General features: G+C 39.1%; 1 protein-coding gene across 4 annotated transcripts in view; it reads right to left on the minus strand.

The window, feature by feature from the left end:
- Nucleotides 1-21,487, minus strand: part of PPP1R13B (protein phosphatase 1 regulatory subunit 13B) — an 85,994-nt gene that overhangs the window by 26,051 nt on the left and 38,456 nt on the right. For 3 of the 4 annotated variants that reach the window (XM_058567790.1, XM_058567792.1, XM_058567791.1), the window contains exons 3-4: nucleotides 16,252-16,371; nucleotides 10,986-11,062 (exon numbers count right to left, since the gene is read on the minus strand). In XM_058567790.1, coding sequence (XP_058423773.1) covers nucleotides 10,986-11,062; nucleotides 16,252-16,371 — 197 coding nt within the window. Of the gene's footprint in view, nucleotides 1-10,985; nucleotides 11,063-16,251; nucleotides 16,372-16,581; nucleotides 16,768-21,487 lie in introns of all 4 variants that reach the window. The other variant, XM_058567793.1, reaches the window with a different exon arrangement.

The following is a 21,487-nucleotide window of genomic DNA, read 5'->3' on the forward strand; positions in this document are numbered from 1 at the left end:
GTCCCCTAATTCCTGTCTGCCTGGAAAGGCTATAAGCAGCAATGGCAATGGAGCTTTGTAAATGAAGAAACTAAACGACGTGCTCAAGAGCCCCGCATGAGTAAGGAGTGACGAGGACCAGCACCCGGGCTTCTCTACTGACAGGGAGGCTGTGAAGGGGTCAGGGGCACTGGTATTTTTTGAAGACTATACATGTTCAATACCACAATACCATGACCATTCACTTACCCTTGATACGCCAGATATAATCCTAGACACTGCAGGCAATACAAAAGTAAAATGCAATTTCTCCCTGTTTTCAGTGAGCCTCTATCCTGACGACTGAGATGAGATCTCACAGGGAAGCAATCAGGTTATCCATCAATTCAACTATGAGGAACAGGACAGGAGCTCAGTCTTTCTTTATACTTATATTTTCACCATGAAATAAAAACAGCATTTCCTAGCGTAGCACCGAAGACATGCAATGTCACCATGCACTCTTGTACAAGTGCACTGTTCAGCCTGGCACTCATCCTAGAAAGCTTGTGAGAAGCTCAGAAAAGCAGGACATTTTACACCACACTCAGCTACCCTGGGTCCAATCATCATGGGAATTGTGGGCCTGAAAATAAAAAGACGTCTCTTAAAACCTCCCACCCAGAAACAATGAATCCAAATAAGAAGCTAAACCCTCTGTACATTATTGCTCCTGACTTTACACAAATTTCAAATAAAAATATTATTTCATAATACTCAAAATAAACAAAAGTAAAACATGATTTTCTAATTTTTTATGGTCTTAAATTTAAGATTAGCAACTTTAAAAAAATTGATGAGCATATGTTCTAGTCCATCTCAGATACAAAACTTCAAAGACATTCATACTGGTAACGAGTTAACAAAATGAAATGACAACTAGCTAGTTTAAGAAATACACAGTGAAATCAACTTTATTGATGTATAATTAATTTACAGACAATGAAATGTACCCATTTAAAGTACACTGCTGAATGAGTTTTGACAACTGCATAACACAGTGTAACCACCACCCAGTCAATATATAGAACGCTTCCATCATCCCAGAAAGTTCCCTACTGTTCTTCCCAGTCAACTCCACCCCCCACATCCCCCGCTGCAACCACTGATCTGGGCGCATTGTTGTGTCATGATAGCCTAGTTCTGCTTGCTCTAGAATTTCATATAGAGGGGATCATACAGTGAGTACTTCTCTGTGTTTGGCCTATTTCACTTGGCACAATGTTTTTGAGATTCATCCACATGTATCAGTAATTCGTTTCTTTCTACTGCTGAGCACTATTCCATTGTATGGAATATATCACATTTTGTTTATCCACTCCTCCACTGATGGACATTTGGGTTGTTTCCACTTTTTTGGCTATGAGGAATAAAGTTGTCTTGAACATTCATGTACCAGTATTTATGTGGACAAATGTTTTGGTGTGTCTTGGGTAACCAACATCAAGAAGTGGAACAGGTGGGTTCTACAGTAAGTGTACGTTTCACTTGTAGAAACTGCCAAACTGTTTTGCACTGTGAAGCATCATTTTACACTCCCACCAGCAAAATATGAGAGTTCTAGTTTCTCCACATCCTTGTCAACACTTGCTGTTGTCAATGTTTAAATTTTAATTATCTTCTTTTTAATTTTTTTTGTGTGTGTGAGGAAGATCAGCCCTGAGCTAACATCCATGCCAATCCTCCTCTTTTTGCTGAGGAAGACTGGCCCTGAGCTAACATCTATTGCCAATCCTCCCCCTTTTTTTTTTCCCTTTTTCCCCCCAAAGCCCCAGTAGATAGTTGTATGTCATAGTTGCACATCCTTCTAGTTGCTGTATGTGGGACGCGGCCTCAGCATGGCCAGACAAAAGGTACGTCGGTGTGCACCTGGGATCCGAACCCGGGCCGCCAGCAGCGGAGCGCAGGCACTTAACCACTAAGCCACGGGGCCGGCCCCTCTTCTTTTTAAATAAAATGTTAACCTCCTGGCAATGAAAGGATTCCATATAAATGGTATTTCAATGAGTAATGAAAAAAAGTAAGCACAAAATTGTCCATAATTAAGCTATCAACCCCAAACGTACCATGATCAGACTTTCAATAAATAAGCTAGCCCATGATTTGCCAAAAGTTAGGTATGAAAAGGGGGCATACTTCCCAGGCTAATGTCTCATTTGTACTAATTATGTGTATGAGTCATGACTCATAAAGCTATCAAAATAAATTATGCTTGAAAAATAGGTTATCAGAGCTAGATTTTTTAAGATATTAAAAAACTACTACTCACTTGAAATTATAGTTAAAAGCTTGTGATCCCAAGTCAGTTGGTAACATGGCTTTAATCAAATGTATTTTTTGTCTCCTAAGGTAAGGTTTTACATATAATTTTGAAATTGGTGTTATAATAATTCAAGTATTAAAAATATATAATAAAGTTTCTCAGAACAAACCCCTGTAGACAATTATGCAATATATACATATGTCTTCTATCCTAAGCCACTAATGATATGTTTCTGTGGAGTTTTAGTCTTTCCAAATATTAGTAAGAAGTCTTAGTTTTACATTCCCTCTAAAGTACTACTGACACATTCTGCCAAGACATGCCAAATGTATTTTTCTGATATGTGCAAAAAACTATCAAAGATTGCAATTTTATCTATGAAAACAAAAAGATTTATCACCTTGCACAATCTGTTCAGTTAACAACTCTTCACTGTCATAGTTCCTGAAAATTTATCCTGAAAATTCCATCTTCCAGACAACTGTTTTTTTTTTTTTGTCTATAATGACTTTCATCCACAAACACACTAAATGAATGTCCTATAAGAAGTGATATTTCTGACATTACAGTTCCAGGCAAATAAACAGTCACCAAATTACTCAACCCAACCGCTCCTGGCGAGAGAACAGGATACGGCAGGGCCGGCCCCGTGGCTTAGCGGTTAAGTGCGCGCGCTCCGCTACTGGCGCCCCGGGTTCGGATCCCGGACATGCACCGATGCACTGCTTCTCTGGCCATGCTGAGGCTGTGTCCCACATACAGCAACTAGAAGGATGTGCAACTATGACATACAACTATCTACTGGGGCTTTAGGGGTGGGGGGGAAAGGAGGATTGGCAATAGATGTTAGCTCAGAGCCGGCCTTCCTCAGCAAAAAAAAGAATACGGCACACTCTGAACTGCACATCACCCTTGGATGAGTCCAAATGGCGTGCTCTGAGTACATGTGACAAGGAGGAGGGGCATCTGCTACAACCCTCTGTCCATTGTGCACGTGGGCTACCTCTTGAAGTGCTCTCGTTTAGTTTTTGTTACCCTAAAGATGCTTTCCTGTCCTATAACTTTATTTTTAAGTTTAGTTTGAGGGCAATCTCCCCAAAAGTTGAAAAACTGGTGAAGAAGATGCAAAAGGAACAATTTACATTCTGAAGTCATTCCAAAGAACAATTCCTTGCATCTCCTCCATCAAAGACGCCTACTGCGAAGCCTTCTTTTCCTCCTTTGGCAAGTACAACAAACTTTCATTATATGACATTTTATGTTCCAACTGTATTTATGTGTTTCTTATTACTTATATAAGCATGACTTCATTGTTCAATTTGTATATTTTATATCTGTGAAAATGGTTTGGGTATCAACAGTCCATCTTTATTCATGCCTTCACTGTTGGTATATTTTTATACTTGTGAAAATGATTTGAGAATCAACAGTCCAACTTGATTCATGTCACGGGCCACGTATTAGTTCTCTATTGCTGAGTAACAGATCACGCCTAAACTTATTGACTTAAAACAACAATAAATATTCATTATGGCTCACAGTTTCTGCAGGTGAAGGATTAGGAGCAGCTTGGCCAAGTCGACAGGTTGAGTCAAATGTCAGCTAGGGCTGCAGTCTTCTTAAGCCTTGACTGGGGTTGGAGGATCTGATTCCAAGATGGCTCACTCACATGGCTACCAAGTTGATGCTGGCTGCTGGTGGAAGGCCTCAGTTCCTCCCCAAGCAAACCTCTTCACAGAGCTGCTTACCTGAGTGTCCTCACAACACGGTGGCTGGTTTCCCCCCAGCGCAAGCAATCCGAGAGAGAGAGCCAAGGGGAAGCTATCTTTTTTATGAACTAGCCTCAGAAGTCACATAGCATCCCTTTCTCCACATTCTATTTGTTAGGAGCAAGTCACTAAGTCTGAGAGAGGAGGGGAATTAGGTTCCACCGTTTGAAGGGAGGCATGGTAAAGAATTTGCAGACATATATATTTTTTTAAATTTATTTTTCCCCACAAAGACCCAGTAGATAGTTGTATGTCATAGTTGCACATCCCTCTAGTTGCTGTATGTGGGATGCGGCCTCAGCATGGCCAGAGAAGTGGTGCATCGGTGCTGCTCGGGATCCGAACCCAGGCCGCAGCAGCGGAGCGCGCGCACTTAACCGCTGAGCCACGGGGCCGGCCCCTGCAGACATATTTAAAAACCACATTCATTTACTGTAAAATCTCATAAAGGCTCTATATACTTCCATCATTCTATTATTCACTACTTACAGGAGTTTGGTTGTTATTCCCAACAACATTGTCACAATCCAAAGAAGAGAGAGTGGTTATGAATATTTATGAGCATACGTTTAAGAGAGCTAGATTATAGTAAAATCAATAGAGTTTTTAACTATAAATACTGCTTTTTCCCTCAATGCTTCACATTTATTCCTTGGTAATCAGTTAATAGAAAAGACTAGTGGATTCCGTCAGCAATTAAACACCTACTGGCTAATGGGTCACTTCAGATGACAGCTCTAATCCTGATATGCTGATTTTAATACTCAACCAAAAAACTTCATCTTTGGTTATAATAGACAAGAATGTCACTGTAATATTATTCAGGGAAAAAAATAAAAAGATAAATTCCCTAAGCTTTCAAGTTTCAATGAGACGATATGCCATAGTTCAACAGTTTGTCCTACTTGTTTCTTTCTGTACTTAGTTTATATGGAGAACACACCTTACCGATCCACCCCGACCTCTCTCCAAAGAGCTCTAGATCCACAGTTCCCACAGCCAAATTTTATCTGTATGCCCTGCCAGCACTTCAACCTCAGCAGGTCTAAAACCAAACTCCTCTCTTTTCTTGCAAACCTGACTTCCCCCCTAAATTTCCCTATGTCTATTAATGGCTCTAGCATTATCTCTGACTTGAGCCTACCCTGCTCCAAATATAAGCTGTTGCTCAGTGCTCTTTATGATCTCTCTCACATTTATGCTTGCCTCTCTATTCCAGAACCAACACTTTCCCACCACCATATTTTTGCTTACATTCTTCCTTCTGTCTACAATGCCCCCACATTCTAAACTCTACCTATCCATCTGCTTCCTGAAGTTTTTCCTGATCCTCTAAGGAATCTCTGATACAATTGTTCTGACACTCAGGATCTGACATCACTTCCAGACATGGGAGAGAACTCAGTATTTTTTAATGAATTCTGAATTTGAGAGATTCACCAACATGGAATGAGCACTTGCTCCATATCAGACATTTATATATACCTGAGTTTATAGTTACCTTAGTTGATGCTTACAAAAAACCTATAAGGAAAAGTAAGCTTATTTTACAGATGAGAAAGCTAAGTCTCTGGGGAGCTGGTTGGCCAGCTCTCCCAAGCTCAGGTGGTGCATCTCCTGACAGCAAGCCGGATGCTCTTTCCATGACACAGGAGGTACTGCCTGCCCAGGCTGCAGCATAGGCACATACGACTGCTCCTAACCAACAGCCATTTACTGTATCAAAGGGTAAACACCACTAGGTACCATCTATTGATTTATTAGTAGTTTGAATCATATGAAAATGCTGTTTTCATAGATCAAAAATGGTCAAACATCGGGGCCGGCCCGGTGGCGCAGTCGTTAAGTTCATGCGCTCTGCTTCAATGGCCTGGGGTTCACAGGTTCGGATCCCAGGCACGCAACTACGCACTGTTCATCAAGCCATGCTGTGGCAGCGTCCCATATGAAATAGAGGAAGATAGGCACGGATGTTAGCCCAGGACTGATCTTCCTCAGCAAAAAAGAGGGGGATTGGTGGCAGATGTTAGCTCAGGGCTAATCTTCCTCAAAAAAAAAAAAAAATCTCAGGTCTGATAATTTTTTCTTGAGAAATGATTTTCAAGGAATTTCTTTTCTTGGATAGTAACCTTGTTCTCATATTAATAAAGTGTTTAAGAATTTTTAAAGAGAGATCATTCTGTTAGCTAATAATAACCTCCCTTGTTTATGCTATCATCTCAAGGAGTGACATTTCTTCTATACTGTAGTTTATAGATAACTGGTGCCTTTTGAGCTTATATCTTCATAACCTTAAAATTCTTATTTTCAAATATTTTCTTTGAAAGTAAGTCTCTCTGAGATTCAAGTAGTTGTAACTCTACTGTAAAGTACAGCAAGCAAGGACCTCGCACGGCCGCCTGTCTCCAGTCTCATTCCCACCCCCACTCCCCGGATATATAATTCTCGCACACTAGTACCAGAGGGATCTTTCTAAAACACAGCTGATCCTGTCTTTTTCTTGCTTAAAATCTTACAGGACTGTGGCTGGCTCCATGGCTTAGTGGTTAAGTGCACGCACTCCACTACTGGTGGCCCGGGTTTGGATCCTGGGCGCACACCGACACACCGCTTCTCCGGCCATGCTGAGGCCACGTCCCACATACAGCAACTAGAAGAATGTGCAACTATGACATACAACTATCTACTGGGGCTTTGGGGGGAAAAAAAAATCTTACAGGATTAAGTCGAGGTTTTTAGCACAGTGAAGATCTGGCACCTCCCTGGCCAATCCTCTGGCTCTCTTCCCTCTTCAGCATTGCCCCCACCTTCCTGTCCCCGTGTTGCAGGTTCTGCTGTTACCAACATGTTTATAACTCTCTGCCGCCATTGAGTTTCCTGTTTTTCCTCTGTATCTCTGCAGAAGCCTCCGATCTCCTCCTCTGGGAAACCCTTCCTGACATCCACCACCTCCATAAATTAATCTGATCACAGCCTATTATTTCAGTGCCTCATTCTACTTTTACTACACTTTTCACATTGTATGGTGATTTATTTGTTTACACACCTATCTCCAAAAACACCCTTTCTTTCTCTGTGGAATTTGAGACAGACTTTAAGTAGCTGCCACCAAATATCTTGCTTTTACAATGTATTTGGTCTGTCTAAAAGCAAAATAAATTGAATAGAATTGCTTTAAAAAGAATAGAGAAATTCTAAGCCTGGGTGGTAGTTACCTGAGTGCTTTTTTTAGTAGTTCTTTAAACTGTACATGTTTTACACATTCTTCTGTATATATATTTCACAATAAAAAAAGTAAGAAATAAAAAAGAATTAGACCAAACAGCTAGTATCCTATCTTGTAATTTAATCATCGCAAGATATCTATTTAAAACCATAACTAGTTTTTTAAAGTATAACTGATCTTCCTCACACAAAAATAAAATAAAATAAAAAAGTATAACTGGATTCTTAAGTATAACGTCACTTCAAAATGACAAACATCCCTAAAACAAAACTCTGACAAAATAATTAGGATAAAATCTATTTATGCTCACACAATATTCTAGAACATTAAATCATTCCTCTTTTTTCCTATCTTTCCAAAGTTATAAATTTTCAGGTTTGGAGAGTATTTTTACTTGCCTATTTAGCAAACAAAAAAAATAGGTGATAATGATATCAAGATACATTATAAACACGTAGGCTTATTTTTATCACATAAAATGTTCAGTAAAATTGAGCCTCTCTAACACCTCATTATATTCTGGAGCTGGAATATTTCATATTCCAGCAATTACTAAGTTTCACAAATTAATGAGTCAATTAGACATCTAAAATATATACTGGATCCCTATCCCCTGCCATAATACTACAATATGCTATTTTATCCTATAAGTGTGAATTATTCTTATGATTAAAATTCACCCATATCAGTTCAGTTCAGTTCAACAAACATTTATACTCAAGACAAGTGGCTAGAAATGATTAGGGCTAGAAAGATCAGCAAGATAATCAGCTATCAAAAAACACAACAGTCAGAGAAAACCAACTACGTGCCACATGAGAGCTACAAGCCAAACACCATGAGAACTGCCTGTTTCCAACAGTTTGGCCCACAAGACAAACTGAACTACACTCCTTATTGCAACATCTAAAAGGCAAGATAAAACATAAAAACCTATTTTTAAGAGCATCAATGAGCTGACACAATAGTAAGTAGGCTACAGGAGCCAAAAACAGAGAGACAGCAGAAGCTCTGGGCAATGAGGAAATACCAAAGCTGGCTTGTGCCCTGATGGCTTGTATCTACCTGGGATGTAGGCACATACAACGAGAATAAATCAGTTTGCCTTTATAGCATAAAGTCAAACCACATCTTCAAAATTCTGTTGGACAAATAAGTTCTGAATGCTTATGAGAGTGTGTGCATGTAACCTGGAGGTTCCCAAACCTGGCAGGGCAACAGTCATATGGGGAGTTTTCCAGGCCCACACCAGGCTTACTGAAACAAAAGTTCTGCCAGTGGGGTCCGGGCCTTTCTTAGACAATCCGACTTGTTGACCTGCAATTTTCGGAGAGCAGCACTTTCCCAGCCTCTTGCATCAGCAGCTGCTAATGGGCATGAATCACACCAACTCAGCATACTGCCCTTCTCTTCCAACCCACATGCCCTCCTCCCTTAGCTTGATCTGTTCCTAGTTGCTGTAGCCCATGAGGCAGAAAGTTCAGCATACCATTATTCTATATCCAGGGTATACACAAAAATCTTTTTGGAGAAAGATGTTTAACATCTTGTTAACTTTAAAAAAGCATGTAAAAGTGCTTTGTAGACAATAAAATGCTTTACAAAGGTAATCTATTATTAGGCTTAAAAGGCAAGTATGTATGTCATAAAATATAGTAACATCTTTGATGTAATGCTTCCAGCACAGAGTTATACCTCTAGACTAGCTCTCCACCTCCCTCTAATTACAAGCTTACATAAACGCTACAAACACATTTTAAATTTTGGTTTCAGGTTTCAGTTTTGTTGACCTTGAAATATAAACGTTATCTCCGATCTCCGTGCTACCAAGAAACAACTTCATCAGGAAAAAGATCACAGATCCATCATATCGAAACATCAAAACTCACTTTATTACACCATTGAAATCCCTTCTTTCTGAGTCCCTTCTTCATATCATATATACACACATCTCACCTCAATACACAGCCTACCCAATACATTTATTTCACCTTCCTTGAAATTCAGGTCCTGGGAAATCCAAGAACTCAAAAGGATCTTCAAAATTCTGTTGGGAAAGTAAGTTCTGAAAGCTTATGACAATACGTGCATGTAACCTGGAGGTTCCCAAACGGCAGGGCAACACAGTCATATGGGGAATTTCTCAGGCCCACCCCAGAATTACTGAATCAAAAGTTCCGCCAGTGGGGTCTGGGCCTTTATTTCTTAAGACTTTCTGAAGCAGATATGCCTGGCAGAACCCCACAGAGGCTCTAGATTTGGAGTGGACAAGTATGTTAGAGGGCAGGACTAACAAGAGGATTTGTGGAGTGATCTTTAGAAATTGGAGCGTAAGGAAGGAGAATCCATAATCTTGACATTACGAATAGTTCTCCCTGACTGGCACAAGGATTATGACACTGGAGTCAAAGAGAAGAAAATATAATCAGTATACCACTTGGCTCTGCAGTGGATGATATCTGCAAAATCTAAAATAATAAACACTATTAAACGGTTTTCAACTTTATAACCAACCTATAGACAAAGTATAAAAGGCTTAATTAGTTAGATAACAGTACACAAATATTATCAACCTTGACAACATAAAAGTACAGCTGAAAAAGCTAGAAGGTATGAGGGCAGGCAAGATGGAAAAGGCAGGGGGTGCTAATACCCTCATCTTACAAGGATGGGGGTCCAGAGATATGGTTTAAAGTAGATAGCACAAAGAAACAGAGATTTAAGTATATCACTTAAAGTCACAATGGTAGCCAATAAAAGAACTAAAACATCAATTCAACAATATTAAGTTGGGAAGTAGAGAGGCAAAGTAACTTGGTCAAATTTAGCTAGTTAGAAAGTTCTAAAGCCAGTGTCTGAATATGGGCCCTTCACGCTCCAGACCTTGTGTTCTTTACCAGTATCTGGCTGTGCCAAGCATGGTGTTAGGAAATAATATGCCCAAGGTTACATACCTGGTTAGTAGCGGAGCCAGAAAAAGAAACTAATTCTCCAGCCTTTAAAATTATTTGCAAAGTTATTACTAAAATTTCGAGAAAAGACCATGTTGACATTTTCTCTCATTCTTCATTCTTCTCTCATTTACTCATTCTCATTCTGATCCATTCATTTCCGCTTATTCGTTTAACATGCACCAACGTTTCTTAAAAAGAACCCCTCCACTTAGACACACTTCCTCACCTATAATCAGTGTTAGGCCTGTTCTCCATCTCTACACCTATGCTCTACACCTATGATAAAGGAAGTTCTCTCTCCTGGAGGCAGTTGTGAAGAAGACTTCAACCCACCAGCCATTTTGTCTTTCAAAACCTGACAGAAAGTTCAGGACAACAACACTGAAGATACATAGCAAGTCTGCTTGTTCATCTCTTAGTCTAGAGACTGAAACCATCTGCTTCCGGGGGACAGGCCACTGTCACATGCACACAGGTACGTGGCTGCTGCTGCAGGTCATGTCATGGGCAGCAACATGTGAAGGGCATGGAGGGCACTGCTCTGCTTGAGACTACCCCGTGCGTGGGCCAGAGTGTGGATTGGTAAAACCACTCAGTACCCACCCCTTTATAACTTGAGAAGAAGTTTTGAAATATTCAACAGAAATGACAATTTCTACCCAAACAGTAATTCTTTAAAAATAAATTATAACCCAAACTCATCAGTACCTATAAAAAGCAATTTAAAAATTTCAATTTAAATCACTATTACTTACCCCATTTTCAGTGCGTTTTTCTCCAGGTATGTTTATTACATTTCTCTGAGTTCTTTGCTCTTGGGTCTGACGGCCACCTAAAGAAATGAGAGGACAAAACTTACTATAAGACATACTAGAAAAACGATATTCTCCCATTTCTTCACTTACTCAAATATTTATTTGAACACAGCTTAAAATACCAGGCTGAACAACTCAAGATTTAGTACAGTTGAAAAAATGTTTTACAATTTATCTTTATACATAAAGTTGTTAAAATGAAATTTTTTCTTCTAACATTCTGTTTCGGAGTCTTGAAGTTGACTTGTATCAAAAGATTTCTAACACTTAAAAATGGTCAAGATGGTAAATTTTATGTTATAGGTATCTTATCACAATTAATTTATATTAAAAAAATTTTAAAGGCTTTTTATATTTTAGAAGAGACTAAAATAGAACTTAATATCCAGTAATTAAAAACATTGATGTATAGGGGCTGGCCCCGTGGTTGTAGTGGTTAAGTTCATGTACTCTGCTTAGGTGGCGGCCGGGCTTCGCAGGTTTGGATCCCAGGCGGGGATCTACGCACGGCTCATTAAGCCATGCTGTGGAGGCAGCCCACATACAAAATAGAAGATGGGCAGAGATGTTAGCTCGGGGCCACTCTTCCTCAGCAAAAAGAGGAAGATTGGCAATAGATGTTAGCTCATGGCCAAGTTTCCTCAAAAAAAAAAAAAAAAAAAATACTGATGTACAAAACTCATCTTCACTAATAGGGTTAAAACCAAGATGGGACACCATCTCATTTTGGGTAGTCTTATGAATTCTCCTTTGTTCCATAAAAATTAAAATGTTAAAAAAAAAGGCTTCAAATTTAAACTGGAATAATTCTCTATATGTCCTGTAGTATTTTTTAAACAAAATCAAGTGTGATGCACAATTCTTTAACAGGTGAATCCGAAGCCATATAAATTCATGTCTGATGTGTTGAATGGCTGCTCCTACTTCACTCATCTCTCCAGCTTTTACTTCATGCTATTTTGAGAATTATCACACCCCAGAGCCCACTTTATCACCTAGAATACATGACTTCAAAGGGTCATGAACCTAATGTTAAAAAAAAAAGACGCAAAAATATTTTGTCTTCTATTTCCTTCCTATTACTTTGAAAAATGTGAAGAAAAATTATATTATGGAAATATGGTTTCACCTTAAACCATGTATTCTCAAAGACAGTGATATTGCCCCTAAGGGGACAAAGACTGGTTCTTAGAGGATAAAAATATCTTACTCTTTTTATGTAAAAGCAAAGATATATAGTACATAAACAGATATATGTGTATCTGATAGGGGACAGGAGGGGGACAAGCAAAAACAGAACATCCAAAAAAGGGTCCTTGGGGGTGATAATGACAAGAGTTTAAACGAATGTGAGTGACGTGGCCTGCAACTGAACACAGTCATGAAATATACAACAGCCATTTCATAAAATCTAGAGTAGTTTCCTATTAGCAGGAATTACACACATACATACCCCCTAGACTATGGCATCTATCAATTTACAGGGTAAATTAAATTCTTAGTTATTCCTGGTATTTTTAAAGTATAAGCTATTCAGGTAAATTTAATATTCTATAATTGCTGCCTCTTCCAAACAACAAACTATCAAGAAATTAGAATACTATAAAACACACAACATTAAAATTATACCAAGTGCCACTTGATCTTTGTTGGTAAAGATGAAACTTAATGATCTTGCATTTTGGAGTCAGAAAATAATGAATAATAAGAGCTGACATTTAGTGAGTACTTACTGTGCACCAAGCTCCTCTGAGCACTTCACCATTACACCTCATTAACCCCCACGACAACCCTACACACCCTGCAGACGAGGAAACCGAGGCACAGAGATGTGAAGTCACTTGCCCAAGGTCCATGCTAAGTAAGCAGCAGGGCTGGGGCTGAACCCAGGCAGCCTCGCTCCAAACTCCACCACACCAGCTCCCGGGTTCTAGTTTATGCTCTGCATGACCTGCATCGAGTTATGTTACACTCTAAGCTAGTTTCCCCAAGCTAGTTTCCCCAACTGTAAAAGGTGATTGAAGTAAATGTCTTCTACGCTCTCCTCTAGCTTCCAAACAGAATTCTCACTCTTCCAGGGATGTCTTTTACTTCTTCTTGTTATATTCTGTAGTTCTACATACGATAAACACTCAAATGTAGTCCCTTTTAAATAATATCAATTGGTGACAACTGCCTTGTCTCAGCTCTGTGGGAAGCACAGAGGAAACATGAGTCTTCAATCCTCGACTCTAGTGGCTTAGAACACAAGCTGGAGGAGAAGTTCAGTGAACAAAAACAGAACAGGAACACTAAGCCCACGTGAGTCATTCTATGGCATTAGAGTTGGGGGAGACGGAATCCTGGGTTAGGACACAGAGAGAATAGACATGCAAGAAAGAGTGTGGCTGAGAGAGAGAAAGAAGGAACGAAGAGGTGGAAGAGATGGGTAGGGTCCTATTACAAATGCCATCGAAGTTAAACTGAGGAGTGTTAAATAGGGAAGCAGGGACTTTGCTGAGAGTTCTAGAAAAGTGATGCAAGTTGTGTGATGAATTTGGTTCTTCCAATCCTGACCAATCCTCCGTACCAGCCCGGGTTGAGAAGGTGTATCCCCTGTCACCATACCCCACCTCAGAGCTTCCTTTATCCTGATCCCATCTAGAATGCAGCAGCTCTGCATTCTGCCCCTCCAAACCCTATTCCTTCTCCGAGGTCCACTTCAAGCCCCATCTCCCCCAGTACTCCTTGTCTAACCACTCTGCTCTGCACTGATGGCTGTCTCCTTAATACCACACAGCAAAACATTCCGCCCTCCCCACTCATCTTGTTTGTACTTGCCGTGTCACCACAACAACTAGACTAAGCTGCACCATGGTACAACAAAGGTCAACTGGAAGGTCAGCATTGTCACCTTCCTTGTGACTCTGGACAGTTCTCTTAGGTATCCCTAACACTTCTAAATTTATAAAGTGAGAATAAAATAAGACTTCCCCCCCACCCCACCACCCTGCAACATTAAGAGTTATGTACACATATCAGTAAAAGTAAAATATAAAACTTCTTAAGTATATCTAGGAAAGGGAGGGTATAAATATTTGGAGAACTCAGGAAGAGAGTTAAAATAAATTTTTAGCACTAGAACAGCACCTTGTCTGTCAGCCAGTCTAATCCTCCTTCTCGGAGGATTCTGCCCAGGAGGCAGGGCCCTTGTCTAAGGTAAAGTGGATGAAGACCTGGACCTGGAGCTTTGGTTTCTCGACTCCAGATGACCAGGAGCCAGTGGAATAAAATCTAGAAGTAATGGTGCACTGTAAAAAACAGCACTATAATGGTATTTACGGCTATGGAAAGATGATTTTAAAGTAGACAGGTAGCTCATCCTAGAGGCAAAATATCCTTTAATATAAAATACAAATAAAGGAGGATAACTTGCAATGAAGGAATCTTCTTTTTACAAAAGGATGTCCTTTCATTATTTTTTTTTAAATACTACAAGTAATCCACAATCACTGTTAAATAACAAGTTAAGGGTCTCTTAACTGTAGAGTATATATGCTTGCGGAAAAAAAGATTCTCTTATTTTGTTTAAATTTTAATTCAAAATTCAAAATTTAATTCAAATTCAAAATATTCCCATGGTTAAAAATTCAAAAGGAACAGATACAAAATTAACGATTTTCCCTCCCTCTCCTCTCCCACAGCCTTCCCCCTGGGGCTGGCTAGCAATCTTATCAGTTTCTTAGGTATCCTTCCAAAGATACTTGGTACATGCACAAGCCAATACAGACATAATTACTCTTTCGTCTGTTACACAGAGGTAGCAGAGTGCACACTGCTTTGCATTGTACTTATTTACTTAACGTGTGCAGAAGATGGTGTAGGTCAGGGCACAGAGCTTTGTTATTTATGGCTGCAGAGCAGTCCACTGTACAGAGGTAACCATGATTTCTTTAGCCCGATGTCCCTGGTAGGCAGGCATTTAGGCTGTTCCTACCAGCAATGTTCTGTGAGTAACACTATGTATACGTCATTTTGTATGTGTGCAGGCACAGCTTTAGGATAAGCTCTGAGTGAGATTACTGAGTGAAAGGTTTTGTGCTTTTGTAAGCTATAATAGATATTGCCAAATTGCCCTCTATACAAGCTGCCAGCTGACACTCCCACAGCAATGTGGAAGAACGCCTGTTTCTCAACACCATTGCCAAGTGTGTTATTAAATGTTCTAATCTTTGCCAATGTGACAGGTGAAATATGCATCTCAGTGTTTTCCCTGCATTTCTTTGATCAGGAGTAAGGCAGAACTTCTTTTCATATATCCTAGGGCCATGTATATTTCTTTTTCTGTGAACTCTTTGTATATTTTGCCCATTTTTTTACTGTTTCTTTTTCTTCCTTATCGATTTTTAGGAACTCATATATGTAAAGGAAATTAGCCCTTTGCAATATGAGCTATTCCCAGTTTATAATCTGTCTTTTGACTTTGCTTAGGGTGGTTATTGCCATGCAGTTTTTTTTGTTTTTTTCCAACAAATCACTCTTGTCTTCTATGGCTTAGTGTTACACTTAGAAAGGTCTTGTTCACACTAAGAAATTAAAAAAAAAAAAAAAACCATATTTCCCAGAATTTTTAATCCTTTCATAGTTTTGTTTATTCTTAAAAGCTAGATATTTGATCCATCTGGTATTTATCAAAAACAAAAATACAATTCCCTCCCTCCCTCCCTCCCTCCCTCCCTCCCTTCCTTTCTTTCTTTCTTTACTTCCCCCAAAGCCCCAGTAGATAGTTGTATGTCATAGTTGCACATCTTTCTAGTTGCTGTACGTGGGACGCGGCCTCAGCATGGCCGGAGAAGCGGTGCATCGGTGCGCGCCCGGGATCCGAACCCTGGCCGCCAGCATCGGAGCGCGCGCACTTAACCGCTAAGTCACGGGGCCGGCCCTACAATTCCTTTAAACAGCAGGTCCCCCTACACATTTGAGTGCATTATCTGACCGACTTAGGGTCCTGAGAAGGAAGCAAGTGGTGGGTGCCTAAAGAGTGTGAAACAACTGTAAACTGCAATAACAGAGGCCAAAGAAATGTGAGAGACCAGCTCTCCCTCTCACTACTTGTGAGTTAAGGAAAAAAAATCACGTGAATAATTATTTTAATATTTATTCCTATTTTTCTTAAATTAGCTTTTATGGCAAAAATTAACAAATGAGAAAAAAAGCACTTATCTACCTTGTTCACTGCTCTCAGTTGGGGAATCTTCATGTCGAAGGAAAAATTTCACTTCTTCCCTTCGAGACCCCCACTTCTGAAGATGTTCATACATCATATAATCAAAGGGTATGGGACGCTCTAGGGAAAAAAAAACACACATCTTACTTATTCCAGAAACAAACAAAATGACTCCTACCAAAACTAAAAAAAATAAAAATAAATTTAAATAAATGTACACATACATAGTAGAATTCAAGGATATTATAAGTACTGATTTTAACTTTAATGAAAGAAAAGCAGGAATATGAATGGGAAATAATCTAGGTAACATAAAGACAAGAAGCATACATAAAAGCAATTTTGGGGGCCGGCCCGGTGGCACAAGTGGTTAAGTGTGAGTGCTCCGCTTCGGCGGCCCAGGGTTCGCAGGTTCGGATCCCAGGCGCGCACCGACGCACCTCTTGTCAAGCCATGCCGTGGCGCGTCCCGTATCAAGTAGAGGAAGATGGGCACAGATATTAGCTCAAGGCTGATCTTCCTCACAAAAAAAAGCAATTTTGGAACATTAAATAGGGAATATTGAAAAAAATGCCCTTTACAATATTTATTTATCATGAACCAGCGTGCCTCTCACTCTTTATACAAACACATTAACAAACTGGCTGAGTCTTATCATTCATCAAAACGTTACACGTGGCAGTCACATGTACAAAGGATGGACACGGCACTTCCTGGCAATTCAGGTAACATTATTGTGAATGTCGGTCAGCACTTGCAGAAAGCAAAAACTACCAATAATAAAAATTAAATTCTATAAAATTAAATGTATTAATGTACTTCAAATATTCTTTAAAAAGCTCACTAACAAAATATCTCTTTACCACTTACTTGAGAAGAGCACTAAGACAGTTGTTAAATTTAAAAGTTACCACTTTCATATGTTTATAATATACCCCATTTTCCTTTGAATTGCCTCATGTATTATGAACCTTAAAAAAAAAACAATCTGGGTTGTTTGCCTTTTTCTTAAGTATTTGAAGGAAGTGTTTATATTTTGGATACTAATCTGGAGTTGGTTACATAGATTGAAAATAGGATTGTCTTTTAATTTTGTTGGTACCTTTGGTTGCACAGTAATTTAAAAAATTTAAATGTAAGCAGTTACCAATCTTTTCCAATTTTGAATTTTTTGTACAATAAATTCTTCACTGCTCCAAGGTCAAAAGGATATTCTCATTTTTTTCTACAAATTTTAAAGCATTACTTTCATCGTCTCTATGGAATTAATCTGATTTTATTTTTTCTGACTTGAATAATCAATCCTCCCAGCATTGTCTACTGAATAGTCTATCCTTTCCCCCACACATGTAACTGCCACCTCTGACACGTATCAGGATTTCGTATGCACGTGAGATTTTTCTGAGCTGTCTCTGCTATTCTATCGGCTTTCGATCTACCTCTATGCCAATACCACAGTCCTAATTACCATCGTTTTACAGAGTACTGCTATCTGGTAGGTAAAGTCCCCTCACACGGCTTATCTTCAAAATTGTCTTGGCATTTCTCAGCCCTTCACCTTCATATATACTTCAGGAGCAGCTTGTCAAGTTCTTTTTTTAAAGGTAGGCTTTTGACTGCAATCATACTAATTTATTTATAAATAAATTTAGGGAGATATGACATCTTTGTGAACTGAGTCTTCTAGTCCATGAGCATGGTGATCTCCCTCCATTTCTTTTAGGTACCTTGTGTTCATCAATGGTTTCTTTTTAAGTCTTACCATAGAGATCCTGCACATCATAATCTATTCCTCTGCACCTTTAAATTTTTTGTTTACATGTGCATATATATTTTTTTAAATAATTGTTTTATTTTGGAATGATTTTACACTTAGAGACAAATTGCCAAGATAGTATAGAGAGTTCCCATATATTCTTCACCCAGTTTCCCCTAACGCTGATATCTTACATAACTATGGTGTATTTGTCAAAACTAAGAAATTTACACTGGTGCATTACTATTAATTAAACTCCAGGCTCTAATTAGGTTTTGCCAGTTTTTCCACTAATGTCCTCTCTCTGTCTCAGGAACTGATCCGGAAGACTACATTGCATTTACTTGTCATAAACCCAGGGTCTCCACTGGTCTGTAATAGCTCAATCCTTCCTTGTCTTTTTGTGACCTTGACAGTTTCCAGGAGTTCTGGTCAGATATTTTCTAGAATGTCCTAATCTGGGCTTGTCTGATGCTTTTCCCACGGTTAGATTGAGGTTATGGATTTTGGGGAGAACCCCAGGAAGAGGAGGCATCTTTCTCATCTCTCATACCAGGGTATTCATGCCATCACCATGACATATTACTGGTGATGTTGAGTAAGGTCACTTAGCTGAGGTGGTGTCTGAGAATCAGGGAGAAGGGGACCTGGCAAGCAGGCAGCTAGTAACTGGTGAGCGCTGCACAGCATGGAGGGGAGGACCACGGGCTGACGACATTAGCCTCTTCCTTCAGAAACATCTCCCCCAACATTTCCCTACGTGCTGCCAACCAACTTATAAGACCTATTACAACCTCAATCCCTGTAATAGGAAATTGGAGGGAATTTTTCATTCTAAAGAGAAGTTTTACACCTCAGGAGCTGTCCCCCTGGCTCTTTGCATTGCTAATATTAACAAATGTGGATTGTGTAGGTGAAAAGTGAGTTGTATTGTGAAATTATGGTATTTTTTGATAATTCTTGCTTAGTTTATTTATTTATTTATTTTTGTTGTTTATTGCGGTAACATTGGTTTACAACATTGCATAAATTTCTGGTGTACATCATTATACTTCTATTTCTGCACGGATTACATCATGTTCTCATGTTCACCACCCAAATACAATTACAATCCATCACCACATACATATGCCTAATTATCCCTTTTGCCCTTCTCCCTCCCCGCTTCCCCTCTGGTAACCACCAATCCAATCTCTGTCTCTATGTGTTTGCTTGTTGTTGTTATTATCTACTACTTAATGAGTGAGATCATATGGTATTTGACCTTCTTCCTCTGACTTATTTCACTTTGCATAATACCCTCAATGTCCATCCATGTTGTCACAAATGGCTGGATTTCATCGTTTCTTATGGCTGAGTAGTATTCCATTGTGTATATATACCACATCTTCTTTATCCATTCATCCCTCGATGGGCACTTAGGTTGCGTCCAAGTCTTGGCTATTATGAATAACACTGCAATGAACACAGGGGTGCATGTATTTTTACACGTTGGTGTTTTCACATTCTTTGGATAAATACCCAGCAGTGGAATCTTGCTTAGTTATTGATTATGTCTTTCTGTTTTATATTTTATTAGTGTTTGTGTTTTACAAACATTCCTGGCAGCCCAATGTGGCAATTTTTGAAGACAAGGTGTGAGATAAGAGGAATTCTAGACCTAGGCCTACACTGAAGAGAATTGAAAACATATGTCCATACAAATATTTGTACATGAATGTTCACAGCAGCATTATTTATAGTAGCCAAAAAGTGGAAACAACCCAATGTCCATCAATTGATGAATGGATAAATAAAATGTGGTACATCATACAATGGATATTACTAAGCCAGAAAAAGGAATTAAGTACTGATACATGCTACAACATGAATGAACCTTGAAAATATTAGGCTAAGTGAAAGAAGCTAGACAAAAAAGGCCACATATTAAATGAGTCCATTTATATGAGGTACCGAGAATAGTCATATACATAGAGCCAGACAGTAATACAGTGGCTGCCAAGGTGGTGTCGAGGAAGGAATGGGGAAATACAGAGTTTGGTGATGGTTGCACAACACTGTGAATGTCCTAAAAACCACTGGATTGTACACTTTAAAATGGTGATTCTATGTTATGTGAATTTTATCTCAAATTAAAGGGAAAAGAAAGGAAAGCTTGAAATGTTCCCACTGCTCCTTGTGCTTGAAAGTGAGGAAGGCTACCAGCAAGTCAGAAGACTGATAGAAAACGACCTGGGAGAGATAGTGGCAGGAGGAATCCGACCAGTGTTTTTCCTCCTTTCAACACAGGTGTATGGCTGGGTGAGAGATCCTTTCTCTAAATCTTCTGTTCAGTCTGAGAACCTGACTTTAAGATGAGAGAGAGAACTTTGCAAGCTGCAGTCTAATCACACATTCAAGGTGTAATTTACTGCTCTGCCCTAGATAAGTTCTAGACTTCTATAAGAAGAAAATCCTGCCATTCATAGAAATGTAACACACGTTGTGCTGCTTCTTACACCTGTAGATAAGCTCTGTCTTACTCAGCAAACATCAAGGGCAAGGACAGAAACTGTCTCATTTCAGTTGAAAATGAAATCTGTGTGTGCTTGGCTCAAGTTCAACTCAGAACTGAGTATCTGTACAGCAAAAGACAAGCACAAATTGAACATTAAAGAAGTAAATATCATCCCATATTTTTAGTTTTGAAAGTGTTAAAGAGAAAAACCACAGGCCCAAAATGGCATCACTTGTGCTAAAGCCCAGGATATGACACCAAACCTAGATTTAATACCTGACCTAATTGCAGTTTTGACCTTCCCCAGAAATGTTGTCTTAATCAATTGACCAGAATTTTCTGGTCAGTACCAATGAGGTAATCTGTCACGTGTGAGCCCTCTCCATCCCCTAGAGGAAGAAGATGCAACCTGCACAATAAGATAAAACCCTTGCCAGTCCTTTCTCCCCACAGAGAAGACATCCTGGCCCAAAATAATCTTTTCTTTTCTTTTGCTAATAAACTTCCCCACCCCACCCCCCTTCCTATAAAAACTGGCTATTTTGTATAACTCCCTGGAGTATCTCTCTCTCTACTTGCTAGATGGGATGATGCCCAACTCATGAATTGCTTAATAAAGCCAGTTAGATCTTCACTTTTAGTGGGTGGAATTTTGTTTTGAACAAAAGTAACACTTTTTATGTATACACACCTATAAAAAATATTTTTAAAAACATGTACATTGTAATTTTATAATGGTGAGGCCAATATTAAAGCCCAATCATGTCCCTCAGTTTTGCAGAAAATTGTGTCTTTGGCCATATTTTTACTCATATTGCTTTGGCTTATAGTGTTAGTAGCTTTAGTTTTAGTCACTTTACTCATCAACATTATCAATAAATTTTCATTTTTTTTACATTAATTAAAATCAATTTACCTTTATTTAAATATACCAAATCTGAGCATAACTTTATAAAAATTAAATCCAATTTGCCTTAAACCAG

The sequence above is a fragment of the Diceros bicornis genome, chromosome 24, assembly GCF_020826845.1.
Source record: "Diceros bicornis minor isolate mBicDic1 chromosome 24, mDicBic1.mat.cur, whole genome shotgun sequence".
NCBI classification, from domain to species: Eukaryota; Metazoa; Chordata; class Mammalia; order Perissodactyla; family Rhinocerotidae; genus Diceros; species Diceros bicornis.